The 23,390-nt window shown below is 37.4% G+C and overlaps 1 protein-coding gene across 1 annotated transcript; it reads left to right on the top strand.

Moving 5' to 3' along the window:
* The first annotated feature begins 10,790 nt into the window (after positions 1–10,790).
* Positions 10,791–11,590, top strand: LOC136852753 (uncharacterized). The gene is made up of 2 exons (XM_067127653.1): positions 10,791–10,924; positions 11,172–11,590. Exons 1-2 carry the CDS (start codon positions 10,846–10,848, stop codon positions 11,450–11,452), a joined length of 360 nt encoding a protein of 119 aa, XP_066983754.1. The 5' UTR covers positions 10,791–10,845; the 3' UTR covers positions 11,453–11,590.
* The last annotated feature ends 11,800 nt before the right edge of the window (positions 11,591–23,390 follow it).

Below are 23,390 nucleotides of genomic sequence, written 5' to 3'. Positions count from 1 at the left end.
TCATATTGAACAAGACTTTTAAAAGAACGATCACAACACAAAAGAAAATGTACGTACCGAAAATACTGGAGGACAGCATCAGAGAAAGTATGAATGCCTGGCATGATGGTTATGAAGCTAAGAGCAGTGAGCAGTGCAATATGGATATTACAGACAAACTAGAAAAGGAAGTGATAAAGAGAACACATCAGCTGAGGAAAGAACCACAAAAACCGTTAACGAGCTGGTATAATGTGGATGATGCAGTCAAGAGGATAAAAAAAAGTATAGTAAGGCAGAGGAAAAGTCGATGAATAAACCCAGCCCAGAAAACCTAACAATATATAGAAGACTAAAGGAACAAGTTCAAGAAGTTAAAAAGAACTAGAGAGAAGTTCTGGATAAAGAATACGAAAGTCATCAAATGAAAAGACACTACTTGTGCGGTTGCAAGGAGAGTGAGGGAAGGAAAACAAAGAACCGCTCCAACCCAATCCAAGAGAAAGAGCAAATGAACTTATGAAAAAGTGGGCATCTGACGCTAGCAGTGATACATTACCCATCAAGGTTCGAGTGACAGTTGAGAAGAGGATAAGGAAGAAAATAATGAAGTTAAGAGAAGAACTCAAGTGGATAGGAAAGTGTGATAACAATTCCATCACAGCACAAGAACTGCAGGGCTCCCTAAAAAGTGGGAAGTCTAATGAACCAGGGTTAGATGGGATTACATATAATGCTATTAGGTTCCTCACAACAGTGACTGGAAATCCAGTACTCAAGCTTTACAACATGATATGGTCAGGACAGCCCTTACCCAAAACATGGAAGAAGTTACTCATAATACCAGTGCCAAAACCAGGAAAACCAGGAGAATTTCAGCTAATTTCATTGAAATGTTTGTGCAAGATATTTGAAAGAATATTACTAAATAGGCTTAATTAATTCATTACAAAAACCTGCAAGGCGTTTTTATGAATACATACCTGGGAGGAATGCACATCACTCTATCTAGAGATTAAGTGCAACCTTATGGTTAAGGTAAAAAATTTTAAAGAATTAAAAGGAGCCTTTGCTAGGGCTAGCCATATAATTATTTTGACTGATTTGGCAGAAATGATGGAAGGGAGACTCATACAGCTGATGATGGATTACCTAATAAACAGAATTAGGAAAATTGAATAGTGTCACAGGTATCAGCAGCAAGGTTATCCCATAGGATTAGTTATATCCAGAAAGATGAGCATGTGGCTGCTCTACAAGGCCAAAAGAATGCAAGTGTATCAATGGTAAAACAACTTTAAACAACAGTGGTAAGATCAGTAACTGACTACTGAGGAAGAGCTATATTGGTTCTCGAGAAATTATCCAGAACAAGGTAGCAAGAAGCATCATAGGGGCACCTAAAAGTGTCAGGCAAGGAAAATTGCAGTATGAGGCAGTGCTTCATCCAATACATCATAGAATAACAGGAACAGTAATCATCCAGTTGTGTAGGTCCATCACAACAGATGATGATGGATTAACAAGAGATACTTTAATTCACAGCCACCCTAAAAGATAAAAGAATGGTTGGGTTACTGCAACAAGATAATTAATATAGGATTCTAACATAAAAGAATACTTAGACGTAATGGGGACAATTAATATAGGATTCTAACATAAAAGAATACTTAGACGTAATGGGGATAGACATAAAAGGCATTCCTTCATGGGGCATATCAGAGACAGAGATATCAATATCAATATTACTAGGGGAAAAAGGAAGAAATGAACAATGCACTGATGAAGAATGAATATCTTCAGACGGTGAACAGTATACAGGGGGAGTGGGTACATTATTATTCAGATGATTCACTTATGGAAGATGGCAGTGCAGGTAGTGGGGTAGCTGTTTACCAGTATGGAGAGGAAGTATACTCTCTTTCATTATGATCAACAAATGGCTGCTCCACATTGCAGTCAGGACTTCTAGGTATTATGATAGTACAAGTATCATAAAAAGGCATGACAATGTCATAATAGTAACAGATTGCCTGAGCCCCCTACAGTTAACTAACACCAAGAAAAAGGCGAGTCAAATCAGACCAGCCGGCAGAACGGTCACATTCATATGGGTGTCACCACCCATGGGAGTCTTAGGCAATGAGGGAGCAGATGAGCTTGCTAAAGTTGGTGCAAATAGAGAGATAAAATACTATAATTTGACACCATCTCTATGTACACAGAAGGATTTGGTTGGGATGAAACAAATGCAAAAATACAAAGAGAGAATAGAGAGCCTCAAAGAAACTAACTTAGCAGTATGAAAATACTTTGAAATTATGGAAGGAAAACCACCTGACTACAAACAATACATGCTGGAGAGCAGAAGAGACCAAACAATGCACAACAGACTTAAGGGTACAGAGCTGATGCCTCTGGAAGGTACTGCCAACTCTCAGTCCATCAGAAACAAGCTGAAAACCATTTGGCGAGTTAAGGAATCACTCTGTAAGTCATTATCTCATGGTATGTGAAGAGAGTACTCATTACAGGCCACGGGGAGGCAGACTGTGTGAAGTTGCCTTCCTTAAGCATTTTCTACAACCTGTTGTATTGCATTGGAACATCACTTAACTGAGACTTGTGGTTCTAAGGAACTTGCTGGAACACTGGAACCAAGACTCACAAGCTATCACTTCCAACCATTTAGCGCTTAGGGTGGTGAAAAGAGGAAGTAAAGAGTGGTTGGACACCAAGATGGAAGAGAGAAAATGAGAAGTGAGGTAAAGTAACAGGCTAAAAAGAGGATGCAGCTCGGGATCGAAAGGACGATGCAAACAGCCTTTAAGTAATCACACGGAGAGAATCACTATTGTGATTCTAGGTCTACTGAAGTTGAAGTGGAGCAAGACCTATCATCTAGAGACTAACCACTTGAGGCTAGAAAGGGCCAAAGGTCAGCTCCCTCCTAGATAGTGATGAAGAAACGTGTGAAACTTTTTTTTATAGTTAAGAGATAAACTCAGTTTCAATAAATGTAGTATGCAAGAAAAGTAAAAAAGGTATATAGAAAATTATGTTCTCCCATCACGTGTAACTTTTTAGTAGCTCCTGTGCTCTTAAGTCTATAAATTTCTTAACAGTATTAGAATTGACTGCTGTGCGACAGCAATTTGAAATAAATTTATGAAAATCATAACTGGTTCAACTATGATAGTTTGATTCCCGAATAATTCTGTCCTTTGACTCGGGTACCGTACATTCATTTGTGTTTATATTTCAGTGTATATTTAGTAACAGGTCCAATTATAAACAGCTCGTTGAGGAAAGTCATTTCCACTTTGTAATCAGATTCTGGTGGTCTTGTGAAGATGTTCCAGGGCACAAGACCACCAGAATCGACGTCAAACGGGAGTTAATGGGCCGAAAACCACTAGGGAACCGTTTACTCTCCTCCTCCTTAGGAAACGGTCACCTGCATACCATCGGAGACTTAATGCCACACCTATATATGCTTTGCATATATACCCTTGTAACATTTCATCTGTCCATATTTTTCCAGTGAACAGGGGCACAGAAGCTAGTGCCCGAAATATATGGTTGCAACGTTCAAATTGTGTTTTATGGGCCTTCTTATCTTCATTGTATATATATATATATATATATATATATATATATATATATATATATATATATATACACACTCTGTATATATAAAACAAAGTTCTCGGTATAGAGAGGACGGCTGCGGTCACATTCATGCTTTCATTGCAGAATTGTGGTTGAACCTCCTGCGCAGGAAACTTCTACAACTGTCTGTTGTTGTCCTTGCTCGGGTGCCATTACGAAAGGGTCCTCAGACTGACACACCTCAAGGGCTTCAGAACTTTTCATAGCAAGATGACATTCATTGCTTAAAAACATTCACAGGATACATATAATCAACTTTCAACGTACAGTGCAAGCACATTATTTTTCCGTGGTACAAATCAGTTAACACAGTTTACAGAAAATCCTTTCAACAGTGACTAATTGGCTTAAAGAATTTCTGTAGCAAAAATTGGTAAAATAGTATTGAAATCAGTGCCAATTACACATGCTCTTGGAAATGAAACAAAGCGTGTACAATGATACTCTTGCTGGAATCCGTTACTGACAAAGGTCATCAGAGGTAAAACACGGACAAATTATTTCTACCTGATTACAAAGTACAACTGACCTTTCCCTTCCCAACAAGCTATTTAACATAAAATATCATATATATATATATATATATATATATATATATATATATATATATACTGTATATATACACAGTATATATATACATATATAGATACAGTATGTATGTATATATGTATATATATATATATATATATATATATATATATATATATATATATAGGTATATGTTTGTATATTATACTATAATTATAGATATATATATTTGTATATTATACTATAATTATAGATATATATATATATATATATATATATATATATATATATATATATATATATATATATATATACATATACAGAGAGAGAGAGAGAGAGAGAGAGAGAGAGAGAGAGAGAGAGAGAGAGAGAGAGATATGTTTCCACAGTATCGGAAGCATAACAAACAAAGACTGACGTATGCACTGGCACTGTGTCACGAGAAAATTTAAAAAGACTGATTACATTCGTCCACTCTAAAGATATATTACGCTATACGTTGAAACACCCAACCGCCCCAAAAAAAAAAAAAGAGCAATACAGCATTTTCATGAAGGGAGAGGTCTCTGCACCAAAACCTAAAAAAAGAGAAGTATATTGAGAGAGCTTAATCAGAGATTTCAGAGAAATGTCTCTTCCTTTCCATGACTATGAACAAATCTGGTGCAGAGAAAGTATGATGTATGATGTTTGGACCCTCTGTCTTTCCCTCGGATTTATTCTAGTCTTTTCGCTCCATACTTTCACTGCAAATCTGTGGATGCCAGTTAACATATTTATTCCTTTCATCCATATATATATATATATATATATATATATATATATATATATATATATATATATATATATATATATATATATATATATATATATATATATATATATATATATATATATATATATATGGGAGAAAGAGAGAGTAACAATTAAAGAATAGCTGATAAAAAGAGCGTGTAACCTCGAAGATTTTAAGGGAAGAAAGTGAGGGATAAAATTTTTTTTTTTTTGTTAAAGTGCTGGTGTAAAACTTTGGCTTCAGTGCAGAGATTACAGGCTATTTGATGCCCTCCTTGTGAGCTTGTGGAAGTGCATCTGGTGGAATGGAATGGAATATAGAATTTTGGCCAAAAGCCAAGCTCTGGGGCCTAAGAGGTCATTCAGCGCTGAAAGGGAAATTGATAGCAAGAAGGCTTGAAAGGTGTAACAGGAGGGAAACCTCGCAGGGGCACTATGAAACAATTGATAGGAGAGAGTGGATAACAAGATGGTAGAGAAAGAATATGAACGGAGATACAGTAAAAGGAAAGAAGGGGGTTGTAGCTAGGGACCGAAGGAACGTGCAAACACCCGAAAGTAATGCCAACAGTGCACCACGTGAGGTGCACTGACAACAAACCCCCTTCTTCCCCCTGCCTAAAACCCAGTGCAGTCGACTGACCTCCAGATCGAACTGATAAAAGAGGGATTTTTCGAGACACTGCCCAAATCTCTTCCCTCCAGGCATAATCGACCTGAAGTCTCTCACTAGGCAGCTTGGGATAGTTGCCTCTTGACTAACTGAATGTGTGTAAGTGCTCTTATGAAATTTCCTCTGGGTGTAACTTGTTCTCAGGATAAAGTGAATTGGATATTGATAGGTTTTTCATGGCTTATAATTCATTTATTTTTGTTTATGATTTTTAACAGTTTTGATAATTTGTATTATATATATATATATATATATATATATATATATATATATATATATATATATATATATATATATATATATATATATATATATATATTATATAATATATATATATATATATATATATATATATATATATATATATAGATATATATACATATATATTTATTATATATATTATATATTATATTTATATATATATATATATATATATATATATATATATATATATATATATATATATATATATATATATATATATTTATATACAGTATGTGTGTGTACAGGGTGTAACACGAGTTTATGCAAATATCTTGGGAAGTGAAAGAAAAAGTCAGAGCAGAAAATGTTCCATAAACATATGCATTTGAAGGCTTCGTTTGTGTGTGAGGGGAATTTTAAAACAACCGATATCATCAGCGCTGCTTTCAAGCGATGGAGGGAGGTAACGGAAGGTGGGAGCAGCCTGGGATGTGGGGTGGGGGGCATAAAGAAGGAGGATGGAGAATTAGGCTGATGTGAATAAAGTACCTCCCAGTCAAATGTATTATTTACATTTTGAAGAAAAAAAAAATGGCTGCATCACTGAATCTCTTTCCCTCCCTCTCAGTGGTATTCACTGGAGACCGATTAAACAAAAGGGGAAAAGCGAGCCCTGCTGATTCTCCCCTCCATCAAAGGTAGACTTATTCATTAGACACCTATCGAAGATTTCAAGTGTATTTTAAAAATCTCTCCCTCTCCATCTAAACTTTAGACCCCAGTCACTGAGTAGACCCAGTCATGAGTCCTGGTTCAACAATTCCGTAACGAGGCTGTAGGACAGAGCGCGCTGGATTTCAACCATCACAATTAAGTAGGCAATATGTTGCCGCTGTTAGCTAATCGCTGAAATTAAATAACTTGAAAGAAAATCACTTGCCTTATCCACATCATCCCCCCCCCAACATCCCAGGCTACTCCGACCACCTCCCTTTATCAACCTCCATCCCCTGAAGCAGCGCTGATGGTAACGGTTCTTTTGAAATTCCCTCCCCCACAAACGAAGCCTTCAACTGCATATGTCTACAGAACGTCTTCTGCTCAGAGTGACTTTTTCTTTCATTGCCAAAAATATTTGCATAAACTCGTGTTACACCTGTGTGTGTGTGTATATATATATATATATATATATATATATATGTATGTATGTATGTATGTATGTATGTATATATATATATATATATATATATATATATATATATATATATATATATATATATATATATATATATATATGAATGTCTTTTCCTGTAATACTACAGTGTAATATGAATATAAGAAGGCCCATAAAACACTATTTAAACGTTGAAACCATATATTTTGGGCACTAGCTTCTGTGCCCCTGTTCACTGGTAGAATATGGACAGGTGGAAAGTTACAATGGTATATATACAAAAACATAAAGGTGTGGCCCTAGGCCTCCGATGTTATGGAGGTGGCGTTTCTTAAGGAGGAGAATGGCCAAATTCCCTAGTGGTTTTTGGCCTCATTAGCTCCCCCGTTTGGCGATGGATCTGGCGGTCGCGTTTCCTGGATCATCTTCTTCATGAGGGGTTTGAGGATTAAGGTGTCGATGTCATCCGATTTCAATGTCCTCCTGACAGGTTCATATTGTTGGTTTGATTGATGATAGCAGATTCCAGCATCCTTCTTTGTACGGACAGCTACTTTCGAAAACCAACTCCGCCCCACCCAGTTAATGACATGCCCTGTATTTCTGATATGTAGAAAATTCCCGAACTCTCCAAAGCGTAACGTACTGATCTTTTGTGCTCTGTTATTCTTTTTTAGAGCGATCTACCTGTCTCGCCTACGAGATGTCCTGACAATTACTACACGGTATCTTGTAAACCCGGCTTCTTCCCTTTTGTTATTTAAGTATACGTTAACGAGCGAACTCCTGATGGATTTGGGATAATGGAAAATGAAAGGTTGTTAGGCCTGAGTTGCTCGGAGGCCTTTGGATGTTTTCATCGTACGGAAGCTTTATTTTGTTGTTGAAATCTATTTGTCTGTTGTGAGTGGGACCCTTATAGTATATTTTATTCGCTTTGTTAATAGCCCTCGATAATGTGTGGTGGATATAGCAGTTGCGTTAGGTGTTGGCGGATCGTGTTAAATTCTTTATCCAGGTACTCATTTGAACATATCCTAAGTCCTCTGAGGAATAAGTTGCACCCTACCATGATTTTTACGGAGACATCGTGGTAGCTTAAGAAATGAATGTAGGACAGCGAAGGTGGGTTTTCTATATACTGTAAATGCATACCTGTTCTGTTTTCTTATGATCAGTACATCTAGGAACGGCAGTTTTCCGTCCTTTTCCCATTCTGTTTTAAATTTTATGGTCGGAACTAGCGAATTTAGCCTATTAAAAATTTTTATTCATTAAAGTCCCCAGCTATTGTCCCAGAAAGTAAAGATATCATCTACGTATCTAAGCCAGATCATATTATGGGGTTTGATAGACGACAAAAGTTCTGTTTCGAAATATTCCATGTACAAGTTTGCTAGAAGGGGAGATAGGGGACTTCCATGCTACAGCCAAATTTTTGTTTGTAAAATTACCATTGAAAGAAAACACGTTGTTAGTTACACAGAGGTTGATAAGTTTTAAAGTTTTATCTATGCCAAGAGGAAAATGGTCTTCATATGGTTGTAACTTCCTCTAAGAAAGACAACACGTCGGCAATCGGGACTTTGGTAAATAATGACTCGACGTCTAGGCTGAGCAATTTGATGTTGTTTGAGGATGTTTAAACTATTAAATTTTTGTATGAAATCCTCTGCATGTTTGACGTGGGAGGATGAGAAGGTTCCTAGAAAGGGTGATAACAAGTCTGCGAGCCATTTTGATAATTTGTACATGAAAGAGCCCTGCTAGATATTATGGGGCGTAAGGAATCCCATCTTTATGTGTTTTCGGGAGGCCGTAAAAATAGGGAGAGAGGGGTTGATTACCTTGAATGTCTCTAGTAATTCTATGTCTTTTTATTGCCCCTATGGTTCTGACTGATTTGTTAAATTGAGCAGCAATATTTGTTGTGGGATCTTTCGTTAATTTGTCATAGGTCTCCGCATCGTTTAGAAGTTCTTGAACTTTATTGATGTATGTCTCCTTGTCTAACAGAACTATTTTCCCGTCTTTGTCAGATTTTGTGATGATGATATCCCCCCTTTTCCTTAAACTAAATAATGCATTTTGGAATCTTTTCGGGAGCGAATTTTTGTTGTTATTTTGCTCCAAGACATTTAGCAAAATGCCTTTGAGACATGCCTCTTTCTTGTCATAATTGTTTTTTTGCAAAATGTTTATCAAAAGCAACTAGGAAATTAAGATTACTCTCAGGACCAGGTTTTAGAGCGAATGAAACTCCAAGATTTACAACGGTCTGTTCTTCTGCAGTGACGGGATGGTTAGAGAGATTCAGCACATTATTGGGAAGGCCAAGATTATTCCATACGCTGTTCCTAATCAGTCTTTTTAATTTGTAGCACAAATTTCTGGAGTGGGACTCACTGTTTTCAACAGCACCTGATAGCACAAAATATGAAAGATATCTGTACATACCATCATCCCTGCACATGAGGCGAAGTGACGTGGCTAGCTCACTTATTTTTCTTCTAATCACATAGATGTCTTGGTGTGTGGCTTGTATTCTGTCTTGGAGGAATGTGCGGATGGAGTCCGGAAAAGGGTCTGACGCCGATGTCCAACGCGTGAAACCGTACATTTTGGGAGAAACTTGTTCCTGTAGGCATTCTTGTAGAAAATTTCTCTGATTCTTCCTCTTGTGTAACCCATGTACTAGCCGTTCGTATCGTCTAAAGATGTGCTTGACAGCTGGGTTGAAGCCGAAAATCTGGCGTAAACTGTGATGTTCCATGATGGGCAAAAATGAATGTCTTTTCCTGTAATACTACAGTGTAATAGTGTTTTATGGGCCTTCTTATATTCATATATATATATATATATATATATATATATATATATATATATATATATATATATATATATATATATATATATATATATATATATATATATATATATATATATATATATATATATATATATATATATATATATATATATATATATATATATATATATATATATATATATGTATATATACAATACACAAACACACACACATATACATTATATATATATATATATATATATATATATATATATATATATATATATATATATATATATATATATATATATATATATATATATTAATGCGACAGATAGTCTAAGCCAGCAGATGAACGCCATCTACTCACTTCTGGAGACTTGTTTCGAGTTATCAAACTACAATTAGCATAAAATATTTAATTAATGGTTACAATATTCACAATATATAAAATGTTTTTCAATACCACTAGAATTAATATAATGACTGCACCTGATGAGTACTGTAATTATTAATTGACTTTCATATTGTTTCAACTGCAGGTTTAGAAAAATTTGTAATGGTACTCGAAATAACTCCCAATGAATGGAATTGGAATATAAAGATTTAAGCCAAAGGCCAAGGAATGAAAAAGGTTGCAGCTAGGGGCCGGAGGGACGCTGCAAAGAACCTCAAGTAATGCCTACAGTGCACTGCGTGAGGTGCACCGATAGCACTAACCCTCCACAGAGACTCCCAGTAAATGTACAATGACGCTACTTCGACGCCAAGGGCATCTGTGAAACTCCGTCACTCTCGTCTTCCCTGTGCTTTCACTCCCACCAGTATCTGCATCTCCAGCCTCTTCCTCCTACTCCTCACTCAACAACTGCCCAGGTCCCCACAAGAGACCAACTGCGCTATCTCATAACCCTGGACAGGTAACCTGTGTAAACTTTACACACCGACGCGCGCAAAACACGGTTTTTTCGCTCCCGCGCAGGGCGATCAAGCTCAAACAAGATCATTTTCATGGAACAGCGAGTCTATGCATCGGTGCGTCAGGGCAGGCAGTTGTCCGCCGTCTACCGCGCAGAAAACATCGAAAAAGGTTCGTCTAAAAATTGTTTTGTGTAATATTTTACACTACATTACCAAAATCGTGACTTTTTTACTTTTGGGTATTTCTTCGAAGAATATTCAGCATAAATCAATTACTCGTTATAAGTAGTTTATTTTTTGTTTATTTATCAATGAATGTTTATACTACAACGTATTGCCACCATATTGGGTATATACCGACGCCTTATATGATTTTTTGCCGTTTTACTGAATTTGCATTTTTTTCATTTTTTCAGGTTCGACAATGGCTCGTCGCACATACCTTGAAGATGAGGAGATTGACCGAATTCTGTTTGAGGAGGAAGACTCCAGTGATGTGGAAGATGTGGAGGATGTTGTCATAGAAGCTGACAGAGTGTTTGATTCACTCCACGACGCTCTCACGTGGCAGGAAGAGGAGTTGGAGGAGCAGATCCCACATGAGCTCGACGACGACCTAGATGATGAGGAGAGGGACGACTTGGCAGAACCCACACCTTCTACATCATCTACCCTCTTCTACTCCACTGAGCCCTAGTGAATTACGTAGTAGGAAGAGGAGAAGGGGCCCTCTTCAACCTGCAGAAGGGAAGGAATTGGTGGAGATGCCCTTAGCCATTTACAAAGGGAAGGACAGGACTGTGTGGCACTCCAAACCCAACCCATCAATGCCACCTATTATTATCCGCACGGATCAAGTGCTTCCTGGGGCTCCCAACCACACACACGTTGCTTGCCAAGACGTGTGAAGAAATTTTTTAGCCTTTTCCTGAGTGATCCCATGCTTGGAGAGGTTTGCATGCACACGTGTGACAAGATCCAGGACTTGCGGATCAAGTTCAAGAAGCAGGAAAACCCGACCTTCAAAGATGTCTCTCTCATGGAGCTGAAGGCACTACTGGGCATCCTAATTATGGCAGGGGCACGGAAGGACAATCACCTGAACACCGATGAGATGTTTTCCGTCCAATTAGGATGCCCTTCTACAGGAGCATCATGAGTGAGAGGAGGTTCAACTTCCTCATTCGGGCACTCCGTTTTGATGACAGTGCCACCCACCGAAGAACGAAGGAAGAAGGATATTTTCACCCCAATGAGGAAGCTGTGGGACAGTGTGATCAGCAAATGCCATAGCAACTACTCTCCAGGGCCCCATGTTACTGTAGATGAGCAGTTGTTAGCCTTCAGGGACGTTGCAGCTTCAGGATGTTCATCCGGAACAAACCAGCAAAGTAAGTAACAGTGCCACTGTAGGCCGAATCCATTTTCATAACTAATTTTCTTTCATAGTACTAACAAATATTATTTAAAATTTTCTTCTTCAATTTTTATTCTATTTATCTATTTATTTTATTTATTTATTTATTTATTTATTTATTTATTTATTATCTATAAATTTTCTTGTATAACTAATGTTTTTTCCCTTTCTTTCTTTTCTTTTCAGGTACAGTATCAAGTTGGTGATGCTGTGTGATGCTGACTCCCTCCTACATGTGCAACGCCATCCCCTACTGTGGTAAGAAGACAGGGGCACCCAAGGGCATCTCCCTTGGGGAGTACTTCACCATGGAGCTGGCTAAGCCCTTCAAGGCCAAAGGGCGTGTTGTCACCACAGACAACTGGTTCACGTCCTGCCTTTAGCCAGAAGTCTGCAGAAGTTGGAGATGCATCTTGTTGGGACCATACGTCCTAAGCCTTACATGCCCCTGGAGTTGCTGTCGTTCAACCTTGAAGTTGGGGAGAGTGCTGCTCTCTACAACTATGAGGACAAGGCTACCCTTCTCTGCCAACGTGAAGTCGACGAAGAGGGTACAGATCCTCTCCACCGTTCATCACAGGCCCTCAGCTGTAGAGAATAAGAAGACACACCTCCACATGTTTTATAATGCTACAAAGGGTGGAGTGGACACGTTCGACCAGACGTGCATCGATTACATGTAGCAGGAAGACTCGAAGATGGCCCCTCTGCATCTTGTACGGGATAATCAACATTGTAGTGAACAATGCCTACGTCCACTACCGCCACAATCCCGAAAACACCAAGATCAGCCGACGTCAGTTTGCCTCCGACCTAGCAATGCAGCTTGGTCGCCCTTGGGCCCTACAGCGCCTCCTCAACAAGAGGTACCTCCCAAGAGACGTCGTGTCCCTCATCGCCACTGTTTATGAAGTTCATGAGGTCCCAGCAACTCCAACGACACCCGCAGCAACAGCCAAGGCTGACAAGAAGCAGAGGTGTTACTTGTGCCCTTCCAACTCCAACACCCGGACGAAACTTCTGTGTGGCAAGTGCCAAAAGACCTCCTGTGGCGAACACAGCACCTACATGTGTGAGAAGTGCTCGGTAAGTGTTCATGAATATTTTATTCATTGTTTGGTAACACTCAAGATATAATTAACACGTTGTAGGCTGCTCATATGGTCAAAACGTGACCCTATGTTGGCATTTGTTTTGAGTGCCAGCATATGTGGCACTTTTTTGCCGTTAAATTTTTTGAAATATTTTTTACATTTTTACATAATCTACAATGTTTGTAGTCCATGCATACCAAATTTCAGAGTGATTCATAAATTTTTTATGGGTAAAAAAATCATCAAAGAGGTACTGTTTTTACTGATTTCGACTACAAAGAAATTTCACAAAAAAATTTCCTAAATCTCATTTGAGTGCTACCAAACAGGTTTTTTATCGTAGTTAGACTATTAGAAATGTGTGTTATTGTTTTTGTTATATATATAAGACATTTTAGAATGTTTTACATAAAAAAACGTGACCTAGCATAAAGAAAATGTGACCCTATGTTGGCACTATTTTGAGTGCCATCAGATGGTGCCACTTTTTACGGTTAAATTTCTTTAGTATAACTTTTTCTATATTTTTACATCATATTGAAGGGTTGGAGATTAATTGTAAAAATTTTCAGACCAATTCATTAACTTTTAAGGGTAGAACAAATAGCCAATAATTAACGAAAAATTTTTTCGGATTTTTTTCAAAAAATAATGTTTATGCGTTTTTATTTTTTTACAGATTCCGCAGTTTTAGGCCTAGGAGGCTCATTCTGGGCTCAAAAGAGAGCCCAACTCTTCTAGTTTCACACCAATGTTGGTAAATATTTATATACTTATTCATTAGTTTTCAGGCCCCAGAATGTGAGTGCATGTATATTTTTGTAGTTATTTTTTATATTAAATAAATCGAGTTTAAGTTTTGATGTGAGTATAATTATCCATATACCAGTAGATAGTAGAATCCTTGAACTATTCAAAACAATAAAGAGATTGAAAATTGATTAAATAGGAGCTGAGCTATTAACGGCCAAAGTCGCCGTGTAAAACTTTACACTAGGTTACCTGTAGTGTGAACTGCGCTATCTCATAAGATCATCGTCAGCGGTGGTGCGAAAGTTATTGTCGATTAAAACATAATATCACGAGGCTGGTTTCCATTTTGCGAACTATAAAACGCTAAGAGTTGTGCCAACAACGGAGACAAGCAGTGGTATGTTTAACTGTACATTTTTAGTCACTGAATTTTGGACAGGAAAAAATATATCGAATAATTACATAATAAAATATGTTAAATTGGCTACAAACACACTGTCGTGAAAATTTATATATATATATATATATATATGTGTGTGTGTGTGTGTGTGTGTGTGTGTATAAACATGTGTGTGTATGTATGTCTACCCATATACATAAATGTCTTGAAAACTTCTGGTTACAGCAAGTATTTTTTAACTTATGTTACGGCGGGTTTTGGTGTTTCCTTTGTGGTCACCCTTCCAGACTGACCCTGCCATGCCTTGCCTCACTTCGCTGAGCGAACGACCAAACAAAGTTAACTGCAGTCACAAACGTGCTGACGACTGACGGGTTTGCGGATAGATCACTTCAGCTTCGTCTATGCTTCCACAACTTTCGCGTCCTAACCCTGGTGGCTCGTTTTTGGGAAAATTCAGTGTTAAAGGAATAGGGCAGCATTTTAATAAGCGAATGGTAATATCTATATATCCATAAATCTAGACTAAGAAAGATAACTAAGTAAATCGTAAACTAAGATTTGCACCATTTCTCTTTATTGAATCTTATAATTCCCTTTTCCTTCTCTTCAAGACTCGATCCAAGAATATTCGTTTTTTTTTTTGTTCATTCTGTGGACAATTTACTCTATAAATCTTTATCCCAGTCTCACGCTTGGAAACTACAGTAATATCACTGTGTACCATTTTCAAAAGAAAAAATCAAAATCTTACCTACAGTCTATTTACAGTATCCGCATATCTAACGACAAATTATAAAACGCATATTAGCTACACCATGCATTAGGATTCGCGCGTTAAAATTTTGCCACAGTTCTTTTCCACTGACCTTTAACTAAAAACGAACCACCAGCGTTGGACTTGCAAGTTGCGAAGGCTTACACGAAGCTCAAATAACTTACCTGTAAACATCACGACCGACCATTCGGTGTTCCTCCCAAACCTACATAGGAAAATGTCGACCAAAAAATCATGAATAATGAAAGATGTTGCAGCTGGCGGCCGAAGGGACACTGCAAAGAAACTTAAGTAATGCCCACGGTGCACCACGTGATGTGCACTGACGGCACGACTTCCCTACGGAGTGCAGGTTCAGTTAGTGACAGGAAGCGTTCACCCCAAGCAATTCAATATTATGAGAAGCGATCAAAGTCTGAACTTCCTTAAATCTCCTTAAATCCCCAATCCCTTGTGGTTTCTCTGACCAGGATGATTTTATTTCATAGGAAAGAGCAACTCTAAAAATATCGCGACTTGCGCACTAAAAGTAGCCTGTGGATATATAACAATTGCATGAAGTTTCAGAACTTTTATTTAAGCTAATACTTGCATTTATGGCTTGGGTTAAACGACGGTTAATTTTACTGCCTATTATCACTGAAATATATTCCAGAGTAATAAAGTTTATTAAGTAAGTTCGATGTTACGTGGTTTACGTTTTACAATGTCCTTTCAAGTGTTTATGGGGACACTAACATAATGTGGACATTACACCAATGCTGATTTCGTAAAAAATATAGGGTGGTTGTTAGGAAACATTAGGCCGATCGTTTTGGCTTGGCTATTTTTCGTTTTCCTACACGATTACTGCCGTTAAGTATCAATATATTTATAATAACAAGAAACGTGGGAAAGGGCGAACATACACGGTCAAAGACAACAACAACAACAACAAAAACAAAATAAAGAAATAATAGCTTAGTAAAACAAATATAGAAAGTGAACACTCACCAGCAGCTGGACAAAGCAGCGGTTGTTAAACGTTCACATACGATTTACGTAGAGCTTACTGTTCTCATCGCTTCCATTTGTCATTGGAGAACCATCAGATGCTTCGTGTCCTATTCCAGTTCTTACACAATTGCCCCCAACACGAGGACTCGATTCCAAAACAACAACACTAGGCCTAGAAACCATACCAAAACCTTCAACATGTCTTCCATCCAGTAAACTTGATTCTGGTACATCGGCAGTTCCCTCGTCACCATCGAAGGTCATCAGCACTTGCATTGGTTTCAAAGAAGGCATCTACAGCTTCATGGCCAAATTTCTTCAGTTACAATGCCAGTGTTGAAGTTTTCCTGCTATAGAAAACATTCTGGCTTTGCTTATTGTTAACGAGTGCTTCTGGCGCTCCTTTCCTAACATCACAAACACGACTACACTGCTGCATATAATTATAGGAAATGCAATTAGTATGAAAGGCTGACGGTCTGTCGCTTACACTTTTATAGCCGACGAAGGACTAATGACAGATGCCGAACACTGTCTTTGAGTCGTTAGTGTCCAGGTTAGGAGGGGTGAGGTTCTGCCTTTACAACGGCGCCTCAGACTTTGTGTAACAACACAAAAATCAGCGCGGTGATTGGCTTGGACCCTTGAACTATGCTGCTCTCTAGCTAGCCAACATTCTTCCTCGTTGGAATATCAACTACTATTCAAAATTATTTAATACTGAACATGATCATCAACCTTGCTGCAATAAGATGGTTGATTAACACACCATAGTGCAAAAAAGTAGGTGCTTTATGTTCCTATGGAGCATTAAAACCGAGACTTGTCAAACATATTGTGTTCGTTTCAGCGGTCTGGGAAGAAGCAAAGTTTTGATGTAAATCTCCTGCATTTCGTTAACCAGTTTTGCTCGAGGAGGATGTAATGACTGTTACTGTCGTTTGTGTTAACTATCTCTTGACTACTAGAGCCAAAATGAAATGAGCTCTCTGGTGGGGCTGTTTGGGTCCTCTCGACGTGTGTTTAATCTCCGCATATATGCCAAATCTATAACAACATCAGAGAGAGAGAGAGAGAGAGAGAGAGAGAGAGAGAGAGAGAGAGAGAGAGAGAGAGAGATAAAACCATTCCTCCCATTACGGATATCAAATATCTTTTTCGTTACGCAGAATTCTAAGTCAATTACATAGGTTCACGACTGATAAAGTTTTTTTTATGCAATAACAAGAAACGGAATCAGATTCTCTATCAACGTGGCATCTCATTTTGGCGCTGTTGCCAATATTTCAAACAGATCCATGTGCGCTTAAATCCACGAATAAGCAGCTTAAGAATGTCTCCATTGGGCACTTTTAGTGGTCACGGTGTTTGGAGGCATTTCCCCCTTCTACAATTATCTTGATTTCTCAATATCATAGGTAAAGAATAAATTGGTAAGCAAGGAAATATGAAATAAAGCATACCATAGACTAAGTTGGACGAGTGAGCAAATAAACAACCGTATGCAAACAGATAATAATGATAAATGTACAAGTACTGACAAAATAGTTAAGATTGAGGTGTCCTTGTGCCAGCACGGGATCTTAGGGAGAGCGCAAATTCATTATACAAACAGTTTACCCCTGCAGTTATTTAAATGTAAATACTGTATGATGTTTCTTGTCCAGACGAAAATGTTAAATATTTATAAATGGACTATACACAGAATGGCAAATCTTTGCAAAAAATAAGAAAAATACGTTCTCGTTCACAGGTTGTGGAGAAGAAATGGACTGAAGACAAATCCTAAGCAGGGCGGAATAGGAAGGAGATTAAAATACCAGGAAATGAAAACCAACCCCTATAATCTTATAATTATAGCCTCAGGGTTTGTCTCAAAGACATTCAAAGGTCTGTCAAGTTGTTGTTTTCTAAAATTGGCAACAGGAGATCTTTAAACGCCACGCCAGAGAGAGGTCTCTCCGTGCTTGGTAGAGAGAGAGAGAGAGAGAGAGAGAGAGAGAGAGAGAGAGAGAGAGAGAGAGAGAGAGAGAGAGATGTCCTTCTGAGGAGGAAGACTGTAAAGAAAGAATGAAAAGAGTGAAAGAGCAATGAGAAAAAAAAAGGAGGGAAGGAGGGAGAGAGCGTGACTTAGATTCAGAGACCTTCTGAAACCTGGAGCGTTATTTCATAATTATCAAGTCGTTCTAATAACATGATTTAGGAAAAGAGAGAGAGAGGGGGGGGGGGAGAGAAAAAGAAGTTGCAATGCCATATTATGTAAAAACTACTTTTTTTCGCTTCTAAAACTCGACGTGCGTCTCTTGTGCAGTTTTAAGGCAACTAAAACTAGATTAAGCCAGAACTTCGTGATATAAAACAAGTGCCTAATTGTAATTTAAAACCGTAACGGTAAAATAGTAACAATGAATGATTGTCGATTTCTAATCCAAAATCCGGAGCAAGTAAAGCTTGCATATATGAATCAGATTTGTGACTTCAGTAAGGTTTGCATATTATCTGTCTTCACTGACAGATCATATACAACAACAGTAATGATTATATAGACCTATCTACCTGGGGCGACCTATCAGTCGACTCAGCTGTGAAAGGGTACCAAAGTAATTTGGGCCCAACAAAAGGTGAAGCTGGCCCCATACCCTTTCATTGGGCCCAGCTGACTCTGGTCAGCTTCACGCTGGGTCGGCTGATAAGTACCTGACTTGGATCAGACCACGGACGTTGCGAATGAAAGCCAAGTGCTCTACCCGAGGACTATGGTCCCCTCACTAGTATATTTCCTCTTTCAGGGGGTGACCCTAATAAAACACCAAACAGGAGTTTCTGACACTTTCAGTCTTTAACTGTACAGACCATCAGCAACATTAGCCATTTCACAGACGATAGGTCAGTTAGTTTATGATTAACTGTGCTGCTAATGAGTATTCCTGCATGTCCCAAAGCCCTTGAGGACTTCCTGAAAAGTGAAATATAAGCTATAGCGCTCTCAGCCTTTAAGGTTTACTGTAAAAACCACCAAATCGTAAGCATTCTTGTGCTTGCAGCCACACATTTTGTCATCACACAGCAAAAAAAATTACGATGAAAAGAATATGGAGGTCTTAGGATCTCTAAATCTGTGAGCTCTTCATTACTACAATAACACCTCCTTTCATAGCAGTGCTGTAGGACAAAGAATATAATGATGATATGAATTCGAGTATTGTTTTTATGTGCAAATTAATCTCAGCACACCTGTGGTTACAAGGGTCTTCACTTTTTACTTGGAAACTGTTGGATGCTTTGTGCCATTTACATTAATTCTAGGGAGAGGTGAATCTTCGAAAGATTATGTATGTATGTATGTATGTATGTATGTATGTATGTATGTATGTATGTATGTATGTATGTATGTATATATATATATATATATAGATTCAATTGTAACAGAGGAAAGGGACGAGTATATGCGTATGCCGAAAGTTTCCAAACACATGAAAATTACAAAATGAAAGAGTTAACCCCTAATAACCTCATCACTTCATAAATATTTCTTCCTGGGAAAGGAAATAATACGTTTGATCTTTACATTTGCCTCTTATGTATTCCAAAATCTTGCCTTAAGGTACTGTATTTTGATAAATGAAAAGCTACGTTGAAGTTGGCCTTGGAGTTGAAATTGGCGTTGATTTCTTTAAAGCAATCCTGACTTCGATGGAGTGCTTGAGATGTTTTTGGGACATCACGCCTTCATATTGACCTAATAATTCAGCAGTAAAATTCGCAAGGCTCTTCAGCGTGTTTTTCAGCGTTTAACAAACAGACGTAAGAACCTCCTCCTGTAAGTGTTTCAGGGAAACCCTACACGCAATAAAAATATTCCGGGTAATTTAGGTGACAAGAATAATAACTGGTTTTTGAATTTCAAGGAAAAATCTTTTGCAAGGCAGATAAACGATTGAACAACCATTTACAAATATCAAGGCTCCCTTGCACTAGATTTTAGGTGTTTCTTGAGAAAGGATCTAATCATTATGAGAGAGTTCACGATAACTACAGAATTAGCCGTATCTGATTTCATCACTCATACATCTTGATAACTAAAAATCGTTTTTACAGCGACATTTTGTTTACCTGGCAGGAGAGGGAGACTGGCAGATTTGGACCCAGTCACAACACCTCAAGAGAAGCAAAACGATAGTTTTCTTTTTCTTATTTCATGAATTTCATTTGGCTGTCAAAATTTGACTAGAAATCCTTTCCCTGCCTGAACAGAACTTGTCCCATCTCCGGTCAAAAGTCTATGCGGAAGCCAAGGTTAGTGGTAATAAACCCCATCACTAAGCTACACAGAATCAACAATGAACGCGCCATCAGAGAAATGAGTTCATAGAACTGTGCAGTGGCTGTCAATTATGAGATCAGATCTGAAAGGACCCATTTTGCCCACCTTCTCCCAAAGTCCAGTTAACCTTTCTTTCGGTCGAAGATAATCTTTGATGGGCAGATTTTCCATCGAAGGAGGAGGGAGGCGCACCACTGTCTAGACCGAGAGGAACACTTACTTAGAGGCCTGACTCATCCCTTTCGAAAGTTGCAAGAAATCTGGAACTTGTAGCAATTTCTAGAATACATCTACACTCGACTGTTTAGACTTTTTAAGGGCCTATTTATCCTGCCCTATTTCTGGATGTGACTGTTGGTAATAACAATAATAATAATACACAATAATAATAATAATAATAATAATAATAATAATAATAATAATAATAATAACGTGAAAGAAATGGTTCAGTTTTTTAAACCTCTGTCCCTGAAGGTATCACTATTTTTGTCTCATCATTTCAAGCGCATGAAGACAAGACAAGATTAAAGAAAGAGTGCAGAAGAAAATAAAAAAAAAAAAAGGCTCTTCTAACAAAGACATCAATTATATGTCAGACATCAAGAGGAGCGAATCGCTGTGGGTTTCATTAAGGTTTGAGAGAGAGAGAGAGAGGTGGTCGAATTCTTAATTTGAGGAATTAAATGCTCCAAGAATGCAGTTTGCAACGACTTTGCGGTAAAGCGTAATTAAGAGATAAGGGGAGGAGAAGCTGCGTTCATAATTAGTTATTAAAAACACACAAAGATAGACAGAGACAGACAGACAGGCAGAGAGAGAGAGAGAGAGAGAGAGAGAGAGAGAGAGAGAGAGAGAGAGAGAGAGAGAGAGATTATCAACGCTACTTCATGATGATATTATTAAAGGACATTCTCTTTAATGCTGCTTAGATATTTTTCGATATTTGTTGTTTAATGTTTGCATATTTGTAAATATTACACACACACACACACACACACACACACACACACACACACATATATATATATATATATATATATATATATATTATGTATATTATATATATATATATATATATATATATATATATATATATATATATATATATATATATATATATATACATATACACATACACAGATATTAGCAAATACAATCTTTTTATAAAGATTTTGAATCAGTCTACACTTCTTTTTCTTTTAAGGCAAGCTTCTCAGGAATAAGAGAAAAAGAACTTAGTAATTACGTATTCAGTCTTGATAAAAAGATTGTATCTGTGAACAGTGCCATTAATTTCAATAGAATATATACATATATATATATATATATATATATATATATATATATATATATATATATATATATATATATATATATATATATATATAACATTTAGATACGATAGTGGACTCAGAAAAACACTGATTTAGTTACGATATTTGAAACAGAAAAAATGATTTAGTTGCGATAGTGGACTCAGAAAAACAATGATTTAGTTACGATAGTGGACTCTGAAAAACACTGATTTAGTTACGATAGTGGATTCACGTAAACATTGATTTAGTTACGATAGTGGACTGAGAAAAACATTGATTTAGTTACGATAGTGGGCTCAGAAAAACAGTGATTTGATTACGATAGTGGACTCAGAAAAACAATGATTTATTTACAATAGTGGACTCAGAAAAACATTAATTTAGTTACGATAGTGGACTCAGAAAAGCACTTTTTTTATTGACGATAGTGGACTCAGAAAAACATTGATTTAGTTACGACAGTGGACTCAGAAAAACATTGATTTAGTTACGACAGTGGACTCAGAAAGGCATTTTTTTTATTGACGATAGTGGACTCAGAAAAACATTGATTTTGTTACGATAGTGAACTCAGAAAACATTTTTTTTAGTTACGCCAGCAGACTAAAATTGTTTAATGTGAATAAATACGCCACCCAATAAATAAGGTAGAAAAAACACGCTCCCTTCCTAGTCTGCTTTTATCCTAATCAAATCACTCATTATACAAAGATTTTAATATAAACGTCCCTCTCTCTCATAAAAACTGTAATACGTCTTTCCGAATCTTTTCATAATCTCATATTCTCTTAAATTTCTCGTACAACTACTATAATAATTCTTTCGGTAATTCTCTCCTAATCTCTTTCTCTCAAAGTTCTCCAACAGCTGCGTCATAAAACATTCTATCTGCATAATTCCTTTCCTTGTCTGAATCCATCACTACCTCCACTCCTCAATCCTTCTGTTGTCTCTCTTCCTTTCTAAATCCAAACCTCACCATTTAAATTTTCCTTCCATCACCCCTTTCAGCAGTATTCATGATCTCTGTCAACAGTTAATTTCACAAAGATCCTCAACTTATATAAACCTTTCCATCCCTCCATCATTAACAGCTGTCTGTCTGTCATATGCATTCAACAACGTTTCAAAATACTTCCTTCCATCAAAGCTGGACTGCACTTTCTTCAGGCAGTATATCTCCATTTATATGAAATATTCAGCAATTCCCTTACTCACAATCTTCCTCCTTACATTTATTAATTTCTCTTTTGTTACTTCTCTTTCACGTTTACTTCATTTACCCAATGAATGCACTACTCATCCACTTGTCTACCTTCTCACGATTAACTCTCCTCTTTTTGCTGCCCTCATCTTCCAACCAACTTCATCATGGCGCTACTTGATGCAGTTCTCTTCCTTTCAGCGAGATGGCTGGTGGTTGAATAAGTTCAGTTGGCTTATGACTCTAAACCTAAGACGGCAAAGTATGAAAGGGGCATGAGGCTGATGAAACCTCCAAATTCTTCCAACCAACAGAGACGGAGTTTCTACGACATTACTTACAAGAACACGCCC

The sequence above is a fragment of the Macrobrachium rosenbergii genome, chromosome 26 (genome assembly GCF_040412425.1).
Source record: "Macrobrachium rosenbergii isolate ZJJX-2024 chromosome 26, ASM4041242v1, whole genome shotgun sequence".
NCBI classification, from domain to species: domain Eukaryota; kingdom Metazoa; phylum Arthropoda; class Malacostraca; order Decapoda; family Palaemonidae; genus Macrobrachium; species Macrobrachium rosenbergii.
The sequence above is the reverse complement of the archived record's forward strand: the minus strand, read 5'-3'. Positions and strand labels throughout refer to the sequence as shown.